General features: G+C 41.4%; 1 protein-coding gene across 3 annotated transcripts in view; it reads right to left on the reverse strand.

Moving 5' to 3' along the window:
• Window positions 1–22650, reverse strand: part of dlgap1b (discs, large (Drosophila) homolog-associated protein 1b) — a 97043-nt gene that overhangs the window by 11790 nt on the left and 62603 nt on the right. For 2 of the 3 annotated variants that reach the window (XM_085173248.1, XM_085173250.1), the window contains exons 6-7: window positions 22217–22342; window positions 20774–21029 (exon numbers count right to left, since the gene is read on the reverse strand). In XM_085173248.1, coding sequence (XP_085029374.1) covers window positions 20774–21029; window positions 22217–22342 — 382 coding nt within the window. The remainder of the gene's footprint in view (window positions 1–20773; window positions 21030–22216; window positions 22343–22650) is intronic. The other variant, XM_085173249.1, reaches the window with a different exon arrangement.

A 22650-nucleotide genomic window follows, 5' to 3' on the forward strand; every position in this document is an offset into this window, starting at 1 on the left:
AAAGGATGATTTTCTGTATTTCCTTCTGAAGCTAAATACCATATGTAATTCTTTACAGTGTGGGAATTACTGCCAAAACCAAACAAACTTATCTAAGTGTGCCATATTTGCACTGTTGTCTCGTTCTAACAGTTTTCTAGGGAAAATGATCGACATCCAGGTCTAATCTTCAGAAAGGTCACACAGTACAAACCCATAAGCACAAAAAGATGTACATCGCACACACGCATGCACTCACACACAGAGAGAGGGCGAGGTCCTGCCCCTATCAACCATGGGGTTTCAAAAGAGAGCATGCATCATCTTTCAGTTTATATTCCCTGAAGTCATCTAAAAGTCACATGTGTGTGTATGTGCACATGTTGGATGACTGTATATGTGTGTGAACTCCTCTCAAGCCTACGGAAGGGTTAAAAAGGGTTTTCATCTGCTCAAAGGGAAAAAAAAGAAGAAAAAGACTGCATGAAACTGGAGACGACGCGCTGTGTCCCACCCTAGCTGTCACTGTGAGAGCCAGAGACAGTGGAGAATGACAGGGGTTTCAAATGCCAAGACAGGTTAAGTAAACACTCGGGAGTCTGAACATGCCCACGCACAAGTACGCGCACACAGGCCTGGAGAGGCACACAAATAACATTGACACAACCCTGCTTAACATTTCAGCTTCTCCACATCAAGGCAGACCGCACACTTCCTGCCAATGATATGCTCTCTATCCATCAGGAACGGTTGTCAGCAGCGTACCAGCCTGTACCAGTGACTTGTATGCAAACTCATGAAAGGATGTGAAGTCAAGCATTTAACAAAATAAAGGATTTTAGTTTTATGTTGAAAAAACTTTCAATAATGAAATTAAACAAGTGATTCCTTTAACTTTAGCCTGTATGTACAGAAAAATTAGTTGAAAACATCTGACCAAAACAACTCCCCGGATTAGACTGAGACCAAGTTTCCAGTTTCCACATAGCTGATAAGAAAATAGCTTGACCGCCTTACAGCCATGAAAGCATTAGACAGCTATACTGCCCTGGACCTCCCACACTCGCAAGCATTCAAGGACAGAGTAAAGCAGGAATGTGATGCATGACTCCATCAAACCCTTAGAAAGGAATGTGAAAACCTCTCTTTACTAACCACAGATAAACAGTGACGAGCACACAGGGAGGTTTGTCTGTCACTTTATAATATCAGGTCAGTGCAGCCTTGATCAAAGAGTAAAGCAAGTTCATATTCTCTTGTGTGCAAAAAACCAAAACCAAAACAGGACTAACTTCCTCACTTAATGGAAAGAAGAATGTGGAATTTTATCTCTCTTCCCACGGAGAGGTAGGTGCAGCCTGCTGCAAGCATTGTCATCTCCAAGAGGAGAGGAGTTTGTGAATGACAAAACTTTAGTGGCTCTCAGCCAAATCCTCTTTTGACGAACGCTTCAAAAGTCCCATGCAGACAAGTTGGTGTGAATAGCAGTTCTTCTTGGCAAGGCACTCTCCCCACCCGTGGGCTTGATAATATCAAAGAAAGCCCTCTTCCCTCCCCTGAGACAAAGCAAGTCTCCATTCATTTCTCCGGCCTTAGGAACAAAAACAGACTCGCTAGCCACCTCTTTTTTTCCCTTTTCTTTTTTTTGACTGCGCCCCATTTGTGTGCCTGCATAGGTATATGCTGTTTCCTTTATTTAATCACCGTGTTCATGTTACTAGACAGATTGAAGGCAGGCAGCTGCCTTGTAATCTCCAATCTGTATATCTGTGGGATAGGCCACTTCAAAGAGCAGACGGTTTGGTTTAAGAGGCTAGCTAACAGGAATGAGCTCCCCCGTGCGGGGGCCAAGGGCAAATCCACCACCATCCAAAGAAATACAAAGACTGGGATGAGGGGCGGTCGGTATGGGGGAATATTGACAGCTGCGTCCAGCTGCACTATGTTTGGGATCAGGGTCTGCCAGAGGGGAGAGAAGAGCGAACACAGAAGAAGAGTCGAACAAGATGGAGGAGGAGGGACCGGGGTAAATCACAGAGTTACTGCCCGACTCCTTCTGCTCACTTTGTCCATTTGTCCGTCTCACTCCCCATCAAGCACACTCACTCACACAGAGGCCCAGCTGGAGTCTTTTGTGATAGCGTCACCATGGCATCACATAGCAACATAAAGTTTGCTGGGAGGCCTGGTATTTTACCACCAGCAAGCAGAGAAAGAGCTTCCACTGGTCATTTGTTTACTCTGACAGGTTACACCAGTCAACAGGAAAACTTAAAAGCTGAAGTGAAAAAAGTGAAACAAAAAGCAGAATATCAGCAGAGGCACGGCAGCTGAGCGCTCCTGCGCTGTAAATAAATATCCCAGAGCGTTTTGGTTTTTTGGGGGGGTTTTTTGCCTTGAAGAGCTGCCTTTGTACAGCTGAATGCTAAAGTCTACCAACCAGTTTTTCTTGGACTGTTTTCAAAAAGGCTTGTCATTGTGTTTCAGGGACAGTGTTATTGGATGACAAGCACTTGAAAGGTTCAGACCGTATGACGTTTCACTGCTGTTCTGAACAACAGTGCAGCACTAATACCAATCCTGACTCAACACTGCCTCTAGAAGGCTACTTTAAACTGAAAGAAACTGAAAGAGATTACGAGAAGCCTTGTCCTTTAACATTTTCTACATGCTAAAAACAAAACTTAAGATAGCAGATTAGCTGTTTGTTACTTATCACTGTTAAGTTAGTATTACAGACACAACAAACACGGCACATGATATACAATGAAACGTGAACGTTTCTGACAGGCCTGTGAGTCACCTAAAAGTTTCTATGAGACTTCGAAGTCAGTCTGCAGCTCCCAGCCACCAGAGGTCAAAGGGCAGCAGAAAGGGTTTCTGCTCTCCAGATGCCTGAGCACTCAGTAACAATAGCTCACTGTGTGTGCCTATGCATATATGTGAGAAGGAGGGGAAGGTGGCGGTCTGCGACTGCCCTTTAAAGGAGTATATTTAGCATGTGTGAGTGCTTTTGGGGGTGGTAGTCTTTAGTGCAAATGGTGCCAAAGTTGTAAACATCCTGAAACTGCTGATTTAAATGTATTTTTTTTACATTATCATAAGGATGCATATCAGTATGAAACATGTGTCAAATATGCCTCTAGTGTCCTCACAGCAGCAGTGCTATCAACAAAGTTGTGTTCTCAGCATGCCCCTACTGACAGAAACCCGTGTCAACAGTGGGTAACTGCCCTGGCAGGCTTGTGTCTCCTGAATCACTAGATAAGAGTTTGTTTACAACTGTCAGCCACCGCTAAATCTGGCAGGCAGCTGCTCCCTGTTAGGCAATAGATTTATTTCACTTAACCTACTTTCCTGTGTTCCAAGTTCAAATAGAAAGCCTGGTTACCTGGATTCCTCTTTTATGGCTTGATGCTCTCCCCGCCCTGTCAATCAGTGACAGGTGTGGACAGATACAATTAAAAACTAAAGGGGAAAAACAATAAAAACTGAAAGTTCACATTAAGCTTTTCATTTTAGGTGTAGATCTAATGTTTTAGGATCACATCACTCTTGAACTACGCAGCTGATTGTTTTATACATGTATATAAAAATCATCAAATGACTAACAATTACTCTAACAATAGTGTAATTGCCAACATCAACACTGTAAATGCATGCTAGATGACACTTGTTGCACTGACAGGTATAATCAACCAGGCTTTCACATAAATATGTACTCTCAAAGTTCCTCCCAGTACAGTCGTGAAGCATGTGGGCTTGTCTTCTTCCGACAAGCCCACATTTTGTTGTTTTAAATCAAGGGGCTTTCTTGTTAGACCTGCCCTGTGATGGCTCCAGGCCATATTTTTTGTTCTCCCCTTCTCCTCGGCCTGACGAGCCAACAGACACACGAAGAAATACATCAGCCTTTTCTTTCTCTCCAAAAGACCTGCCTGCAGGGGCTGAAAGCAAGCATATAGTCACTCAACATAAGGGGGAGAATTAGAAAAGCGTGAGAGAGAGATAAAGATAAAATAACAGAAAGGGAAGTGAGATGGGACAAAGTGTGCCATGCCGTTTACTTCACTTACTATACATTCCAGCAGCTTTGTGGGCCATAAACCTGAGTATTAGCTCAAACACTAAAGCTAGCACACCCACACATCTCACGCATGCTTTCACTGCACTCATTTCCCACAGCATTGCTCACAGAGTGACTGATACTTTAAGAGCAGACTAGCTCAGTGTGCGCGGTGACACATCAGATGTGCTGGCAATGACAGCATGGGCAACTATAACAAGTCTAGCATACCGAAAAACAGAATCATGTAGCTGAGGGGGAAATCAGATAAGTCATTACGTGAAGTTATATTTGTGATTGAGCAGTGCCTAAGAATATGACACTTGTTCAATTCTTTTTAAAGAAGAAGAGAGAAGCCTTGATGTGGTCTTTTTGTCTTGCTAAGTGGATAACACAAGCCACTTAGGCCAGTGGCTTTTAAACTAAAAATACACACAACACACCAGTGTTGCCACCACACTGTCTCCAAGTGCTGAATACAGTTCAGATAAAACATGACTGTCCTCTAGAACTGAGAGCCTGTGGAATTACAGCCAAGCACAGAAAAATAGAACCACAAGCCTTGGGAATAATGTTCACTGGGCATAAACAGCAAACACAAAGGCGACAAAAACACAAGAGGCTGATACGCAAACACACTTGCACGCACGCACGCACGCACGCACGCACGCTTGCGTGCACAGAGGCATCAGCTTCGGGGCCTGAAACACAATACCGATGTCATGTCATTACATGAAGGATCACTGCTTGCTGCAGTTGTTATTTACATATAAATGCAGCAGAATGTGGTCAAAAGTTCACTTCTTCTTTCCTCCAACAAGAAAAGGCATGCTACAAGCTTCCTGTGGAGTTACACTAAAAGTCCCCCCCTCAAAAAAAAAAAAAAAAAAAAAAAAAAAAAAAAAAAAAAAGTCAAAACTTGATTCATAAAATGACCGGGCACAAAAAGTAAAAGGAAAGCTGGCTTGCTGTTTTTACAAGCGTTTGAGTTTACTCTTCCAGGAATGTCATGAAACATCAGTGTCGGGTGTTGTTTCACAGCATTGGGGTTTTTTCTCCTCGCATTCCTTCCCCCTTTCCCCCTCTTTGACGTTCTTTGTCCTGACCACTTGCACATGGAGGGGAAAGGAGACACTGGCGGCCTAATCCACTGCCAGAGGCACACTAAAGCCATCTGGGCCCAAAACCAAACGTTTGGCCTTCTGTTTCTCCTATATGAGAGGAGAAACTGGGAGGTGGGGGTAGATGGAAAGTTAAGAGAGAGGAAGGGGACAACGAAGGAAAAAGGAAGGCAGAAGGTACAAGAGAGGCTAAAGGGGGATTTGGAACAAGAACCAGGCAACACTAGTGCACAGTCTTTTGTGGTTTTCATTCCTGACCTTCTGACCCTATACATCCTGTTGACGGGGTCGGGGGGGCAGAACGAAAGATGAGATTGCCGCTATAGGCATCTGTGTGCGCCCAAAAGGAATGTGAATGCAACGAGCATGAATCAGGACAAATATGAAAACCTATGAAGGTGATACAGAGCTCTGGGTGTCTCTCTCAGGTGTGACTTTTCACACCCCTCTCTCCCTTCTTCCTGTGTGTTTACATGCACTCCCTGCTGAATCTTATGGGGAAGGAACAATGGTCTCTCCAGCATTCCCACTCTCCTGCTGAGAGCACCCGTTTGTCTCCTGCATTCCTTTTCCCATTCATCTCTTTCTCTCTCTTCCCTCCTGGAAAAAAACTCCTGCTACTTTTTTTTTTTTTTTTTTACAAGGGGGAGGGTTCTGAGCATGTGTCTCAAAAATCTGAGTCAAATCAGTCCCCTTCGACACAGCCTGCCCCCTCCTCTTTCCTCTCTGTTTTACTTGGTTAGTGAAGCAGCAAAGCTTTAAGAAAGGGAGGAGAAAGAGGAGATGCATTCTTTCTCTCCCGCTTGCTGTCTCTCAGTATGCACCAGCGGTGAGTTGCGGCTTATTTTTAATGACTGGTAAAAAAAAGAAAAAAAAAGAAGGAGGGCTGGGTGTCTTCCCCGCCGGCCGCTTGCACACAGGCTCAGTTACTAAGGCATACACACACACGCACACATTACTGTAGCTGAGTCTGGGACTTTCACAGAGAAGTCTTTAATTTGCACTGGGGCCTGGCCTCCCACACTGTACAGCCCAAACCACCCACTTACAGCCATGCACTCTTCCTCTGACTTACTCCAACATATTCTCTCCCCTCTCCAGAACAGTGAAAGCAACAAGAACTCTCAACCACATAATGTTGCTGTCAAATAAAGTAAAAACTTTCAACATTCTGTAAAGATAATATGGCAAAAAAAACATGTTTTTCTGCTCTTCAAAAAAACTCCCATCTCCTTTGGAAGAGATTTAACTATATATCCCACTCCCTCTTATGTTTTCATTCCCTGAGGGGTTTAAGTTTGCAGGCCCTGCCCTGCCCAGCTTTAGCATTCAGGAGCCACGAGGATCATCCATAGTCAACACTAAGGAAATCCTTTCAGGGCTTTGCTTTTCCTTTGCCCCTGATGCCAAAACACAGACAGGAAGAGCAAAAATGGGGAGTGGGATAGTCCCTACCTGACAGTGGAGCCCCTATCCACCTGATCTAACACACCAAATGAGCGGTTTACTCTTTTTAAGTAATCCTCAAAATAAAATAGTGAATTCCTCACATTAACAGGAAACTGTTGTATTTGCACTTTCTGCAGAGTGGAGACAGCAGGGGTGCATTGCCGCAGCCATTCTTTGTGTTTGCAGTAGCCCTGTCAACTCCTCCCCGCGCCCCTTTCTCATTTTCCCCCGCTCGCTTAACTTTGTTCCAAACCAATGGCAGGACGAGAGGAATGAATGACATTCTCTTTGCTTGTGTTTCCTGTGTCAAAAGCACCACTCTTCCTCCTTAAACGGCTATAATCAAAGCATTCCAAGCCGTAACAAGCAGGGACCAATTAAGTCGTAAGTAAATATAGACACCCAGCAGCCACCTAAAAAGCTTTAAGTCCTGCAGATTTATCCTATTCACTTTTATTCTGCTCCAGAGCATGTTGAGGCAGGAAATCACTGATGATTCAGGTCATGGAAACACATAATAATTAAATCTGATTGATGCTATGTTATAGCAAAAGGCCTGCAGAGCCAACTTTTAATCAAAGGTTACTTACGATCACATTGCATCAGACCTTAGGTTGTGCATTATATGGGACAACACTTATAAGTTGGTCCAGATTGCCAAATTGAACTGGCAAAACACTTCAAAGCAGGTGAAACTATGATGACATCTAGTGAAAGATTTCATATTGCATGTCTTTACTTTGCTACATCAGAATCACAAGAGCCGGATTTCCTTCAAATTGAATTTTCTTTTAGATATCTGACGGATAAGAAATTAGGAAGGAAGGTATACGGTCCAGCACATCGATGATACATTTAAAACAGAGCTGGAAAAGCTAGAAAAGCAGATCCACAGATGTAAAACTTTTGAACTAAATTCAATTCCTCTGGATTTATTTATCTTGTGACTAACACTCTTAAGCTGTCACTGTGAAAGAGATGCTCAGTGTTTTCCACTCAAGTCAGTGAAAGAGCGACAGTGCAAGTTCCCACTGGCTTGCATTCTCAGACAGTCGTGACAGGATGAAGTAATTACTGAGCGGCTGACACACCAGCATGGCTAGGATTTATCTTCTCCAGGAAGAGAGATAGCCAAATCACAGTTTACCCACATTGAGCTCCCAGTTTGGGCTTGATCCCGCAGCTGCAAATGGAGAAGCCACACACAAACACTTTGACACCGTCGCATGCATACACACACCCTGATGCTCAAAAAAAAAAACCCATCGAGTTACAGCTGCCAACCGCAACTGAGAATGGCGTCTTTCTCCTTTTTATTCCACATGTGTGCTGCGCCTGTGCTAGTGTGTCACTACATGCCTTGACCCAGCCCTTGTTTCCTGTCAAACACACCTACTCGAACCATCAAAGCAAGTAGAATGACAGCATTATGCAGGTGTGTGTGTGCGTGAGTGTGAGAGAGAGAGAGGGTGCAGAAGAGAGAATCAGAGACAGATGACACCAGAGTACTGTTTAATTTACATCCCTCTTTGAATAATAATTCCACCTTAGAAGATGGCACCTTTGATCCACTAACACACAGGTGTAGTTCACATACAGAGGCGTAGGTTGCTAACACGGGGCTTTATCTATCCCTATAATTAACGGCCAGAGCAGGATTCAGAGAATACTATATGTGTTTGTGCGTTACCGAGGAACAGGCATGGTTCGGAGGATTGATGGAGCTCAAAGGTGCATTCCTGTACAGCGTCCTCAGCAAACACTGTTTGATGTCAGTGTCTTGGAGGCATATATACATCAAGGATAGCATGAATGTCAGTCATCACTCAGGGATACAGCAACTCTTATTGATGACTAATTCCTCTCTCCCAGTCCCTGTGTATGTTACACACACAGAAAAACACACCGGTAGCATTGATGAGGCAGAAACTCCACCAAAAATAATATCTGACAGTAATCTGAGAGGAAAACTTATGACTTGCCTCACATACACAACCTACTGTTGTGGTAAAACACCAAAAGGAATTATTCTACGAGTAGGAATTCAGCTCCCTCTAGTGGTGACCAGCTAGGACTGAAAGAATGATCATTTCATTAGAAACACTGCCCTGTGTTGTTTTTCTGTTTACAAGTAAGATAAAAATAAACAAAAATCTATTTTTATTTAATATCATCTACATATCAGCTTCATATATAAATTACATTTCAGAGAAATTACATTAAAATAATTAGCATAAACTCATTAGCTTGTTTTATGCAAAGAAATCTTGCCGTGTGCTCATATATTTTGTTTATTTCTATAAAAAGCCAAGTCATGGTAGAAAGTTCACAGTTTTTAAAAATGTGCAAGACTGTGACTTTACTTGTTTAATGTTCCAGTTCAAAGATACAGAAGATGAGTTGCAGTTTTTTTTCCTGTTTATTTGAAACTGGAATAATGTGAGTAATAAGAAAAAAATATTTTTGAATGCTGATGTTCAAAAAGGCACCAAAAAAGCCTGCTTCACTAACTAATACACATTCATTATTAAATACTGCATCATAAATCAGAGAGGTATAAACTTCTGTAACCCAAAGAGTTGTAAATAGCACATACCAGAGTAAAAATAATCTTGTACAGCATTTTCAACTTCTTCCAAATAATTGGAGATGTTTTTAAATAATAAAACATGGGTGAAAACATGCAGTTCTATTCAGAAACCCAAAAAATAATCATGTGTTGGTAAGAAGTTGGTTAGAGCTCCAATAGAGCTTCATGGCTTAGTGCTTAGCTGTTTTAATTAACAACATTTTCACCTGACCTCTTTATCTTTGTTCTTTAATCTCATTTCAGCTCTTCGAGTGGATTACCAGAATTAACCACAGTGCAGAGGAATCAGCAGGCTGATGAAAGGGGAAAAGTTGAAAGCGAGTTAAGAAAACCTCAGCAGGAACACCTAAAAGTGAAGGTTAATTCTGGCACATCGCATCCAAAGACATGTCAGTTGCTCTACTAAACAAATGCTGCAGGTGAATGACTCAGTAAATTTTTAGTGAGGTCATAGCTTCTACTTTTTAATTTTCCTTGAGTGTACACATTTATCATGCAACCCCTCATTAAGTCTCTAACCCAAACTCAGTGCGACTAATAATAGCTTCTCTGAGGACTGAATTGAAAGGTAAAAAAGGAGATAGAGAGAAAAAAAGAAAGCGTGACTGAATCTGTTAGTCACACAGATGCACACACCCCAAAACACCTGAGGCAGCTTTGTATCCAATACACTAAACCACTCCTAACTCTCCCAAACTCATAAAATAGAACAAGAGACTCACTGGCCACTTTGTTAGGTACACCTGTTCAACTGTTCATTAACAAAAATTTCTAATCAGCTAATCACAGAGCAGCAACTCAGGCTTGTAGACATGCTCAACAAAAACTGCTTAAGTCCCATTCTGAGTGTCAGAATGGGACAGAAAGGTAATTTAAGGGATTTAGATTGTGGCATGGTTGCTGGTGCCAGCCAATTTACAGAGTGGTCTTGTTTATGTCAGAGGAGAATGGACAGACTGCTTCAAGCTGATAGGAAGGTAACAATAACTCAAACAACCAAGGAATGCAGAAGAGCATCTCTAAACACACAACACGTCAAACCTCGAAGCTCATCTTAATCTTTAATGGGAGATTCCCATCATGGATGTGCAACCAACAAATCTGCAGCAGCAGCTTTGAACATACAGCTTGAAGCAATAAAGTATTGTGCCTATTCTCCAAGAGATATCCAGCATAAAACACATGGTATTACAGTGAGCTGTAGAGGAGCTGATAAAAACAAGAAAATGTGGTAGAGAAGCATTATCCTGTAACTCTGCTGTTTAAAGTTCACTTGCTTTATGGAAACAATAAACATGTATCACACTGCATCAGTTTAAATGGCAAAACATTTGCAGAACTGCCATTTAAAAACTTATAGTGGTGAAACTTTTCCCAAGAGAAAAGAATTTTCTGGGCAAATTTTGAGTTACTGCTGATGACTTGGAACAATTGACTGAATAAAACTGATGGACAGAAATGATCCCTTTGGATAAAGTTTGCACAAACCGTACAGAATGAGGGAAAAAAGCAATATTTGAGATAAGAAATAAAATCAAGAAGAGTGTAGCAGAGGTGTTGATTAAAACTAAAGTGGCAGAATAACTGTCACATTCAAGCTTAATATATAAATAAATATTAGCCTTTACTAACTCTTGAGTTATTCATGACCTGATAATCTGGTGTTCCTGTGATGAAGGTCTTTATGGATTATAATATGTCAGCAGGAGAATTCTCATTAGTTTATATTCAGCTCTTTCACTTACATGATAGCAACATAATCTCACATGACCATGGCCTAGTTGGATCACTGGAGCCATGTGTGTAATGTACATGTGCATGTGTCCAGAGCATGTTGTGCTCAGGAGAGACACTGAGCCTCATCTGAAAATAGAACGGTGAAAGATGGTAGGTGAGCAGGCAGGCAGCATAGCTGGCAACCCTGTGCATGACTCACTCAAACACAGATGGTTGGAAAGAAACATGGGGCCACAGACTGCTCATCTGTCAAGCAGTGGGGACTTAGCAGCCCTCCATCTATCCTCCGAGGCCTTGGACTGGTAAGTAGCACCAGTGATATTCCTCACTGTGGGGCTCAGCATGGTTCTCCTATGCCCTCTGGATGCTCACTTGCACGCACAGAAGTCTGTCATGAACTCCTGAGCACCCCTAAAAATAACTATATTAATAGAAGTAATAACAGCGTATTTTAGTGTTATTTTCTGGAATTATCTTCATTTGTTATATTTTCCTAACATGTCTATTAAAAACTGTACAGGCTAGAGTGCAAACAGACTTTATGTCCAGTGTTGTTGATATCATGATATTACAGTGTGCTCACACAGAGGTTTTGCTGCTTCTGATGCAGGTTTGTCACTAATAGCCTAATAATAACTTTCGTTGCTGCATCAGAAAAAGGATGCAGAGATAATCTCATGCCACAAATCAGTGATGCAGATTCAAAACGCGCTTTAACTGAAATATAGCCAAAGTTCAAGCTGTTGTGATGATGCAGTGACATTGCGGTGTCCTAGCCCAAGAGCTGGTGTTAAAAATGTTTATTCCTGTTCTGGTAGAATTAGGCTTCTGTGTTTGTTTACAGCACAGCTCCAGATCCAGGTGACAACAAGTTGAATGCCACTACACTGATGTGATGGACTACAAATCTATTCTCCACTTGTTAAATAGGGGTACATGACGCTCTGTGCTGAGACTGCATAATAAAGGGAGGCTTTGTATGAATTCATGAACTTTAATATAAAACAACTCTATTACCAGTTTGCTTCGTGTACATGTCTGTGGAGTGGCAGGTTGATTTTCCTATGTCTGTACTGAATAATGCTACTTTAAGTGCTTGATGATTTGGTGAACTGCCTCTATGTGGTCGAGATATAATGTTGTGCATGTTTCTACAACAAACAGTTATTAAACTTCTTTAACGACTCGGACTTTGCCTTGAGTTTTATAGCTAAAGGCTCCACCCTAAAACCAGTGCATTATATTGAAATTTCTGATTTTCACTCTGATTTCCTGAAAGACACTACAATAGGTCATATAACTAATTAGGTTGCCTTTGAGAGATACATTTTAATGTGTATCCAGTTGAATTGAGGTTTGCAAATGTGAAAAGGGCTGATTACATTTGCAAACAGCATATTCCATTAATATTAACTACAAAGCACCGCATGCATCTCATTAAGATCGGGAGTTGAGCCCCCCCCCCCCCCCCCCCCCCCCCTAAAAATGTGAACGTAGAATAGCCCCTGGTTTGACCTAAATAACTAGACCTTGCAGATGACTGTATTGTGATGCTGTGCCAGGGCTTACTCTGCGCCATTCAGGCCACACCTGTTCCCAGCCCCCCACCAAGCCCAATCAGACATATACCAAAATAAACCAGGAGCTGGAACACGATCAACATTTCTGGGCTTTTATGAGCGGAGGCTGAAGGCATGTAACTCGTGGCTAATCTCACAGGGGAGATGTTCAAATGGAGTTCAGTTTGGAGGGAAAGTAGCTGCAGAGGGCCTGAAAGTTAATTTAACAGCATTTTATACAGATGACTCAGCAGAAACTGTTAAAACTTTTAGATTTCAGTTGATTTTATAAGGTTTAAAAATACCACGGAAGGTAAGAATGTACTTTCTTAAAATTATTTTTAAAATTGCATCGCTTAATTTTATTCTCCATTAACATTAAATGAAGCACTTTGGTCATCGTTATATTTTATTGTTTTTAGTTTTTTTTAAGTAATTTCTTTAGAAGCATGAATAAGCAGAAAGAACGGGATGGGCACGGATGATCTCAGTGTAAAGAGTGTCACAATAAAATTTCCGCTCTGGACCTTCACAGTAAAATGCCACTGACGCACTTTAAAATTAAAAAGTACAACTTCCTGCATTTGACAGGTAGGTTTTACGTACATTATTTCTACTGTGGACACCACTTCGACCCTTTAAATATCTTTATCCAAATTATTCAAATAGCCTAACACAATTTCAGCGCGTTACGGGTTCACATTTCGCTGCACATGCTTTTATTTTGAAGGTGCCATCGCTCATCTTCCCCGCTTCTTGCCGCAGCTCGCCTTCGGTCTCACCTCGCTCGCAAACGGCAGACAAACACAACAACAGTTTGTACTCACAAAGGTGTATCCAGTAGTCACACATGGCCACCAGCGCGCTGTACAAACACTGAAGTAACGGCATGTGAAGGGTCAATCGGCAGAACTGTGCTGAGATGAATCTTCTCTCCCGGTTTTCCTCTTTCACTCTGACGATATTGGATCTTCTGTCAGGATGTAGACGCGCCTTCATTTCGCCCCCTCCGCCCCGTGCAAGCAAACTTAATAAGTCATTCAAGGGTGGGACAGTCCCGCGTATGGTCTCAGTGAAAACTGTACGCTAATAAAAATCCCCCCTCTCTCTTCATAAATGCCCCTGTTGCTCAGGGATTTAATCAGATATTCAAATACGTATCGCTTTTTAAATCCTAAATTGGCACCACTATTGCTTCATTTTTAACTTACATATGCGACATATGTCGCATAACTTATGTGTACGACAACTGCGCGTAAAGTATCGAGCCGCTCATCTTTTTATATTTTGCTAGGAAAACTGGATATAGTTTGACTAACTTAAAGAAAATACAGCATGAGGCAAAAAAGAGTTTGTACAATTCCAATTTGCTTTAAAGTCAATGTTTGGTGTGACCACTTTTGTTCTTCAACACAACCTGAACTCTCTTAGGCAAGCTTTCTTCTCATCTCTTTAAGTAGTTTTCAGGAATAGTTCTCCAGGCTTCTTGAAGGACATTCAAACCCCACACTACTTCAGTAATGTTGATGTCCCTGTGACTGATAGCGTCCCATTGTCTGTTTTTCTATTCAGTTATGCTTTTACTGCCTTGGCACTGTGTTTGGATCACTGCCATGCTGAAAAATTAAGCCATTGCCAATCAGACGCTTTTGAGACAGTAGCTGCATAAACTGAAGGGCCAGATGCATCTGTCAGGTCCTGTGTCACATTTTTGATGCATCCTGCCCCCACCACTGGGTTTCTAATTCGTTTTTAGACCTGCCTATTCTTCTTTTGTTCTCCACTTCCCTCAAAATTTCTAAGAACGCACTGCACACCATGCCAAGATATGCCACACGTCTGACTAATAGCTCACCCTACCCCTTAAAAAAGCAAAAAAAAAAAACAAACTATTTTAAATCTGTCAAACTGTGTTACTGTGACGGGCTACTAGTAACAAACGTCCTAAATATACAGTTTAAAATGGGTTGTCTGTTATGTGCACACACAGCACCGATTCAGCCCTTGAATTAGTTGCCTATTTTATGCTTAAATGGTTCATAGTTCAGTGTTAAGGGCATAGCATACAAACACACATAAAGCATTCCTCTGAAAATGGTCAGGTACGAGGAATAAACCAAAATGAGTGAAAAAATCAGCCCATGTCCAAATAAAAACATTGAAAGGCCTTCAGAAAGCCTGGAGCGCTGCGCTTGAGAAAACAATTACAAATAAATAAATAAATAAATCATCACCTTGGAAGCAAAACAAAAAGAATTTAGGGATGGCTCAAGACTTTTCCACAGTACTGTACATATATATATAAAACAACTATTGTATTTTTTTAAAACCGTTATCTTTTATCCACTTACACTTCCCTTTTTTCTTCTTTTTAAAATAGTCATATGTTTGGAGATTTAATCCCTAAACCACAGGAGATCCCTTAAAATGTGGAAATACTTAGAATATGTACAATAGCCAGACAATATAGTCATGCTCCTACTGCAAGCCAATTAGAAGTCTTCCCTTTCTAGCTATCCTCATGTGAGATGGTGTGCCAAAATTTGAGAACTTTACTTCTTTTGACAACCAAATTTGAAAGCAACACAACTGACATCCCTACATATACAACTGGAGTTCCTTTAATGTGAAAACTTGAAAGCACAAAAATAGCCAAACAGAGGATGTGATTCATAAACTCAGTGTGATGACTGCCACCTTGTGGTTTAATAATAAAAAAGTGTCCTTTTGCACTAAGCTGTTCCTAAACCCAATTGGCAGCAATTTTATTGGAGGGTTAGCCTTTGTTATTGCACACAGTTCCTATGGGGGTTGTGGGATTGTTGAAGTTTTGATCTTCTTGTATGCAGATTATATAAAATACAATCTTTTTTTCTCCCCAACATCTGTCTATATCTAATCCCTTTCATTTTATATTGAAAATGAACTTGCAGAATTGGCCACCAGTCAGAATACATGGCAACGACACAATAAAAAATAAGTTGATTGCCCTACATTTTCAGTCCTGACCTTGCTCTGATCTCATCACTCATCAACGGACACAACCGGCAAGCAGATGGCCAAATCCACAGTAACTGACTACCGCAGCCTGAAGCTGAGAAAACCTACTCTGTGGTCATTGTTCATGCGACTGATGGATCTGTCAAACTTAATGCTGCCACAAAGGCCTTTCACCTGTACTCCTCCTTAAACGCACCTTGAGAGAGAGGAAAAAAACAAAACATAGGAGGACACACAGAGAGAGCCCAAAGTGGCATTTTTCTTCCCTTTTATAACATATGAGTCACCCTGACATATGACACACAAAATTCTGCCTTGCTCTGGGATATTTGCGTGGGCTGGTGGAGGTGTGAGGGGAAATCTGGCCCGATGCTTGGCTTGATCTTGATTCGGCCAGACTTCAGCGGTCTGTATCCCAGCCATATATATTTAGCACATCTAGAGATATTTATTCGCACAAGCTCTCTCAGAACAGAGCTCCTGGAAAAAAGCCAGTTATTGTTTTTAATTGGGTCAAGCTGTCTTGTAGTTTTTCATCCGCCCACTCACGGAGCTTCTGAAGGAAGAAAGAGCAGAGGTGTGGTGCTGTGCTTCACTGAGCCCCTGGGGGCAGTGTTGTACAGGATTTATCTCAGCCTGCAGTTCTCTACTGTAAGGCAGAGTTTGGAATACACATGCAGGGCTAGACAGAGTAAAGTCTGAAAACATTGCAGTAAGTTTAGTGTTCCACACTCAGACCAGTATGTTGAGTGTTTTTAAACATAGAAAACCAAATGTGGGAAAATGCTGCTGTCTGTAACTAATAGGAAATACCAAAACCAACAAGGTTTCTGTCATCGCCTCTGGTGACACCTTTCCACTAACTCCTACTGTGAATAACTGCCACTACAGTAAGCTAATATCATTGGTATTAGATATTTGGAAATTACAAATATTTACTACTGATGCAAAAATTATGTTTTTAATTAAGCTATGCTTATTAACAAGATTTTTTTTATTTAAATAAAGCCAATAAGCATATTTCCTCAAGCATTAAACCTTTTCTTACAGGAAATAAGATTCCCTGTCATTTATACTGTGCTTTTTATGAGATCCCCTATTGACTTTTGGTGCAAATACCAAATTTACAGAGGTTTTCTTAGCAGAATGTATTAGATATTTGTTCCGGTTTCGAGAAGTTAGCCTACACTTACTCCCAGCAAGACCACATTTGGTGTGCAAAGGTCTTTAGAAAGTGGTAGAGAAGTAATTAAGAACAAACCTAATCAAATGAGAAAATTCTTAATCCTTTCTCAGTTTATGTGCTGCCTTTTTTAAAATGCAGCACATAAAGCAACTCGGCCGTTCTCTTTCTGAGCAACTAAACCTTTATATTAATTTGCATGTTAAATTATTCTTTTGTCTTTTACTTACACTAAAACATTTTTTAACAAAAGCGGCCAATCTAAACTACAGTTATATATGACAAGTATTTTATTAGTATTAATTTTTTTAATTGCTCTTGTGCAGTGGAAGCAGATAGAAAAAGTATGCTAGAAGCTGCATAAGAGAACTAAACGGTTGTTTTCCCTTCAGTGTTTGCAAGACCATTGGCAATATGGAACACATGCATGCCTTAAATGCTTACTTAAGGAATGCTTTATTCAGCACAATGCCTCTGGTAGGGGCTGTAAAAAATTCACAGCCATTAAATCAAATATTGTCCTATAACTGATTACATGAAGCTAGGGCGTGAATACCTTTTTCTTTTTTTTAAAAAAACCAAATCCTTTGGCACCTCTGAAAAATAGACGCTGGGAAATGTGATAAATGACATTAGGTCAGCAAGCATGAGAAACAAGGGGGAGAGAAAGAGAAACCATAAGAAGCTATGGCAAAATTCCCAGACTTAAGATATGCATGTATACGGTTTCTAATACAAGGTCATTTATTCTTCCTGAAGAAGTGCCACAACAGGTTGATTTACCCACACACCTAGCTTCGCTCGTATAAAGGAAGCGGCTCTAGCTGTTGAGCAAGAAGGCAAGGGAGGACAAGACAAAGCAGGGGTGAGGAGGTGATGAATATGTTAACTGGAGATGACGTGGGGTTGAAGGAGCAGGGCTTAAAGGCAGTAAAATCCTCACATTAACCGATTGCTATGGATTTTCCGAAGCTTTAGAAAGAGGATCTGCTCCAGATTTTGTTAAACCGATCCAAAGGACCTGATGTCTTGGCCAACGTGTCTGTTCGAGGCAATAGCAGTATGTCTGCATTAGTGAGTTTGCAGGTTAACGTGTGTGCGTGTATGTGCCAGTTTAAGCGGGCACGGACGCAGGCAACAGCAGCCACAGCTACTTCACATTCAAAGAGAAGAGATCAAAGGACGACCCTTTACTTCGGTCTCCTTCCTCGGGATTAAAAAGATCATCAATAATAATGGGCTGGAGCAGTGCAGTGGGCAAACCGGAGACAAGCATGAGCGGAAGCTGATAGGTCTCTTGCCTGCTGTGTGTCTGTGCGTGTGTGTGTGATATTTTGGCGTTTTGCCGTGGGGACAAGCGGGAGCTGAAAACCATAAGTGCGGGCTGTTTTTCTGGAACCGGTGCTTGAACCAGCCTTCAGAAACATCATGCAATATTCACTACAACAACGTCTTCATTTCTCGCTTTGGGCTCCCAGACGATTTCCTGTGAAATGTATTAATGTGCGTGTGTTTGCTCGTGTGAGCGATCACATCGCGAAACAACAGAAATAAACTAAACTGTAAAAGCTGTGAATGTTTGCTTAGGAGGACGTCACCGTGCCGACAGTTATATGTTCTTTATAGCCTACTATGTGAGAGCTGAGAGAGAGAGCGAGAGACTGCAAATGTCAAATGTCTGTTATGAATGTGAAATTATAAAATGCATATTGTTTGCTGTATTTTCCCGTGGGTAAAGGGTACTTTGAGTACTGAGTGCTGTAAAATGCTAGCCTACAATAATTTTACAGCAAATCCCCATTATGTGCACACGTTACCTACATTAATATGGACAGGAGGCAAGGTTTACAGCTACCGCACATGCTGCCTTTGACGGCTGAAACACATTCTAGCCTTTTGATTGTTTCTAATCCCAAACAGCACTATAATCCCCCCCCCCCCCCCCCCCCGTGCTTATTTGCCAGTAATTTACTGAAATGACTAAAATGTTGAGATTTCCAGTTCATTTCCAAAAACAGCAGTTAGAAAGAAATTTATAATATCCTTCAATAGTTGGGAAGAAAAACAGAAATTCGTAGCCTCTGTAAAATCTGATTATCAGGTTTAAGGAGTGTTAAGATGTGGGGGGTGTTGTTTCAGTGGTTCGAAACCATCTGCCATCCCTGCACTTTACACACTGCATTAGGAGAACAACTCCTACCTAACTTTAACCAGATGATCACATTAAAAAAGTCATCCATTCAAAATGCAGACACATAGAGACTTTTCCCTCCTCTCTCCAGTCTCCATCTCTTCTTTTACTCTTAATCGCAGTCTCGCCCCAGTGGGAGACAAAGGAGAGGTTGAGATAATTAATCACAGTGACTGATGAATTTGTGATGAAAATCTGAGGTGACGAAGTGTACAGTAGTATAGTTATGACAGTAATCTGAAGCAATCCCCTACCTTTAGTACCAATTACAGTTAAATGCTTTCCTCATCACCTTGTAATATATCACTGTTCTAATGTCCCATGTTGCGTGCTTAAATCTTGGTTGCAACTGATTTTGAGATACCAGGAGGTCGGTGGGAAATAAGGGTCAAGGGTAACAAGAGGTCGACAAAGTACGACACAAACCCGAGACAGAATATTGCCGTCAACTGGAAGGAGTTGTGTTATGTTGCCTCATCAGTACCATACACTGGGCTATTATCTCATCTTTGAAATTCCAAAAAATAAAATATCTGTCCATCATCTGTCCAACTAAGGCATCACAAGGATGTTCATTAAAATGCCAACAGCTATGAGGCAACCGCTTCTAAAATATGTGCTACAGCAAAGAAATCTCTGCTTAGTCACCAGTCACCTGACAAATGTTTAAAGGTGTTGCCTTTGTGTTACAGATCAAGAGCGAGCCCTGCAAGGCGTGTGCGAGACAGCCAGAGAAATAGAGACTTCCTGTACCACGTGTAGCAGCTGTCTAGGATGAAAACCCCATTTTAGTCCCTACAACACTTCACCTGATAGATGATCTTCATTATCTCTTCCTTCCTCCGAGGAGGGAGCTTTGAATGTCTTCCTCTTATCACTCTCTCCGTTTTATAGATCAATAAGTACTACCAAACAACAGAACAATCAAATGAATCCTCCATTGCCTTTAATTGCATTCCTAACTTGGCCTCTTCTTTGATATATAATCATAGAAACAGTGGGGTGCAAATTCATATTTTGTCTAATTTCACTAACTGGAGCAGGAAATGATAGTCTGCAAAGACGTCAGTTGGAGCAGTTTTTAAAGAGCCTTAAATAAATGTTTGCTCAGAGTCAGTAGTAAGCCCTTTTAATTCACTGAACAAGTTTTGCAATTCTTCCAATTTGCAGTTAATGTGTTTAATTAGCTGGCTGTAACCTTTGTCAACCTGGTTTGGGGAAATGCTGTCTTTTAATTGGCATAATTAAATAATAATGGAAGCGAACACCAATGTGCGTCAGGCTATGGTGACTCAACGTGCACCGTGTAAGGGAATGACGTTTGGATTTGCAGCGGGAAGCATAGAAGCACCCAGTGCTGGATGCCAGCACCACTCAGCATCAATACTGCATGCAGTAATGCTGGAAAACTAAGCACTCCAGACCATGAGGCACACAAGAGGGCTAAAATAAGATCCAGCAGTCAGTGAGCTTTACAGCTCAAATAAGCTCTTATGCGAGAAAAAAAAAACAGTCCAGCATTCATCTTATTGTATCAGAGAAGAAAACTGGGTCAGATGGATAATAATATAGAGGGTCTGGGTCTGTGTTTGCAAAGTGAAACTAGTCTGCAGCTGGCTAACCGAGTCAGCTCTTTTTTATGGAAATAACCAAGACTGGGTTTCTTCAGAAGAGGGAAAGAAAGGAGAAGATTTGACTTGATGACCATCAATCATGTGTATTGCAAACTTTCCAGCGAAGTAAGCAAGTAAAGTGCAGTATTAAGATATTCATTCAGAAATCAGAGTGCATCCATAAAATATACTTTCTAAGCTCATATGAATTTATGATAGGTTATGTATGTTCACTCAGTCATGAACACATGAGTATGCATGCTTTAAGCACATGTTCCCACCCACCTGTGCTGCTCTGGATGGTTCTAACAGTGGTGGTGGTGCGTGGGGGTGAGTTGGTCCTCCTGCTTCCCGCGGTTAAGCTCCCCTCTTCCTCTTCCTGTGAGCAGCCTTTCTCGATGGCACGCACGTAGCTGTGGCTCCGCATACGGAAACACCCAGGCATGGGCAGGTCTAGGGCATCCACTGCTTGTGACTCCATCTCACTGAACACTGACTCACACACCGCCTCGATCTGCCCATTCACCTCCACCTCGCTCACCTGTGGAGGAGGGGAAAACAGACAGACATACATACAGTATGTGCACACAAACATCCACACAGAGGAAAAAGAGAACACCTTGAAAAATAACAATGCACAGGTGTATACCAGCACAGTGTATGAGAAAGGTGAATGGACAATATATTATAGTAGCAAAAGCCAGAGAAACATCTTTTAGTGCAGCAAGAATTGCTGTTACTGTACTACTCTACTGCTCAAAGCTTCACCAGGCAGGAGTTTTATATACAAACACAGTTAAAGTGCAAATTGGGTGCTGCAACATAACATTGGGGTTTCAGCGTTACCCATAATTTATGGCAGGCAGATTCACCACATTTGGTCAAAAAAAAGAGAAAAAAATATATTTTTGTTTTGTATAAATGCATCTCTGCCAAGGAGAAATAATAAAAACCGCAAAAGTACTTTTAACAAAACATTTTTCAAATCTTTTGACTGAAATCCAGCCATCGAAATATTTGCTTGCAGTGAATTATGTTCTACAACTCTGTGCCTTTTGGTAATGCATCATACACTATTCAAGCTTTTTTTTAGCACATCAAATCACAGAATTTCCATGTCAGTGCAGAGTACAGCAATTCATTTTTGTCACTGCTTTTACCTCCACGCTGTCTTATGAAGCTTTAAGCCATTTATAGGAATTTCCATATAGCCCACTTAAAATAGAAATACATTGGAGAAAAATAAAAGACTATCCAAGGGGTGCAGAGGGGGAAGAATCCCTGTAGGATAAAACTTCAAAGGGCCATACAACACAGTGAAATACTACGCGTGTTATTAAAGGTGAGAATGGGAAGTGTCAAAGCTAAGACTACTGGGATTTGAAATGTGACTCAAGGACATCTAATTACACCTACATCATTAGCTAGTGCAGCTTCAAAACAGGCTCTAAAGCAAACACAACTCAGAAAACTTGTGACAGACTTGCAAGATGGGTGTGTGGGACAGACTGGGTTATGTGAGGGCAGATAATAGGATAGTTCCCAGGATATCTTCACAGGGAGTGACACAAATGAAAGAAGCAGGACTTGGTAAGCAGAGTGTAGAGTCAGAGGTGTAAGTGCACATTTGTAGAGTTGGGAATCAGGAAGGTTTGTGGACCTTGATTCAGTCTATTGACACCAGCTGACACTAGATGCAAACAGTGAAATAGAGAACCTAAGCAGCACCTTTATTCTTTTTGTTGATGCCAGGTCCAGTGTGACATTCTCTTCTTGGCCTGCTCCATGCCAGGACTTGAAGGGATGTCTCAGGGGTCCATCATTCAGATGGTGAGGCAAACTGTTGCCCCTGGGCTTTAGAGGGGAGTACATATTCCCATTACCCCAGGCAAAAAGGTAAACTAAGTTCCCCTGTCATTACAAATAATGCAATGTATCAAGCACTGCTCAAAATCCCAAATGACTAACATCTTATTTTGCAGCTGGCAATACATTAACAGACCTCCACCAGGCTAGTGTGTGTCTTGTTTCCTGGCCAGTTCTTCAGTATGTTCAATAACTGTCACATCACCTCAAATGCCCGTTATTATTTGGAACCTATCCGACTTTGAATTATTCATAAAAATCACATTGCTGCATGTTAAACGAGTAGAACAGCTTAA

This window comes from Neolamprologus multifasciatus, chromosome 9 (assembly GCF_963576455.1).
Source record: "Neolamprologus multifasciatus chromosome 9, fNeoMul1.2, whole genome shotgun sequence".
In the NCBI taxonomy this organism is placed as follows: Eukaryota; Metazoa; Chordata; class Actinopteri; order Cichliformes; family Cichlidae; genus Neolamprologus; species Neolamprologus multifasciatus.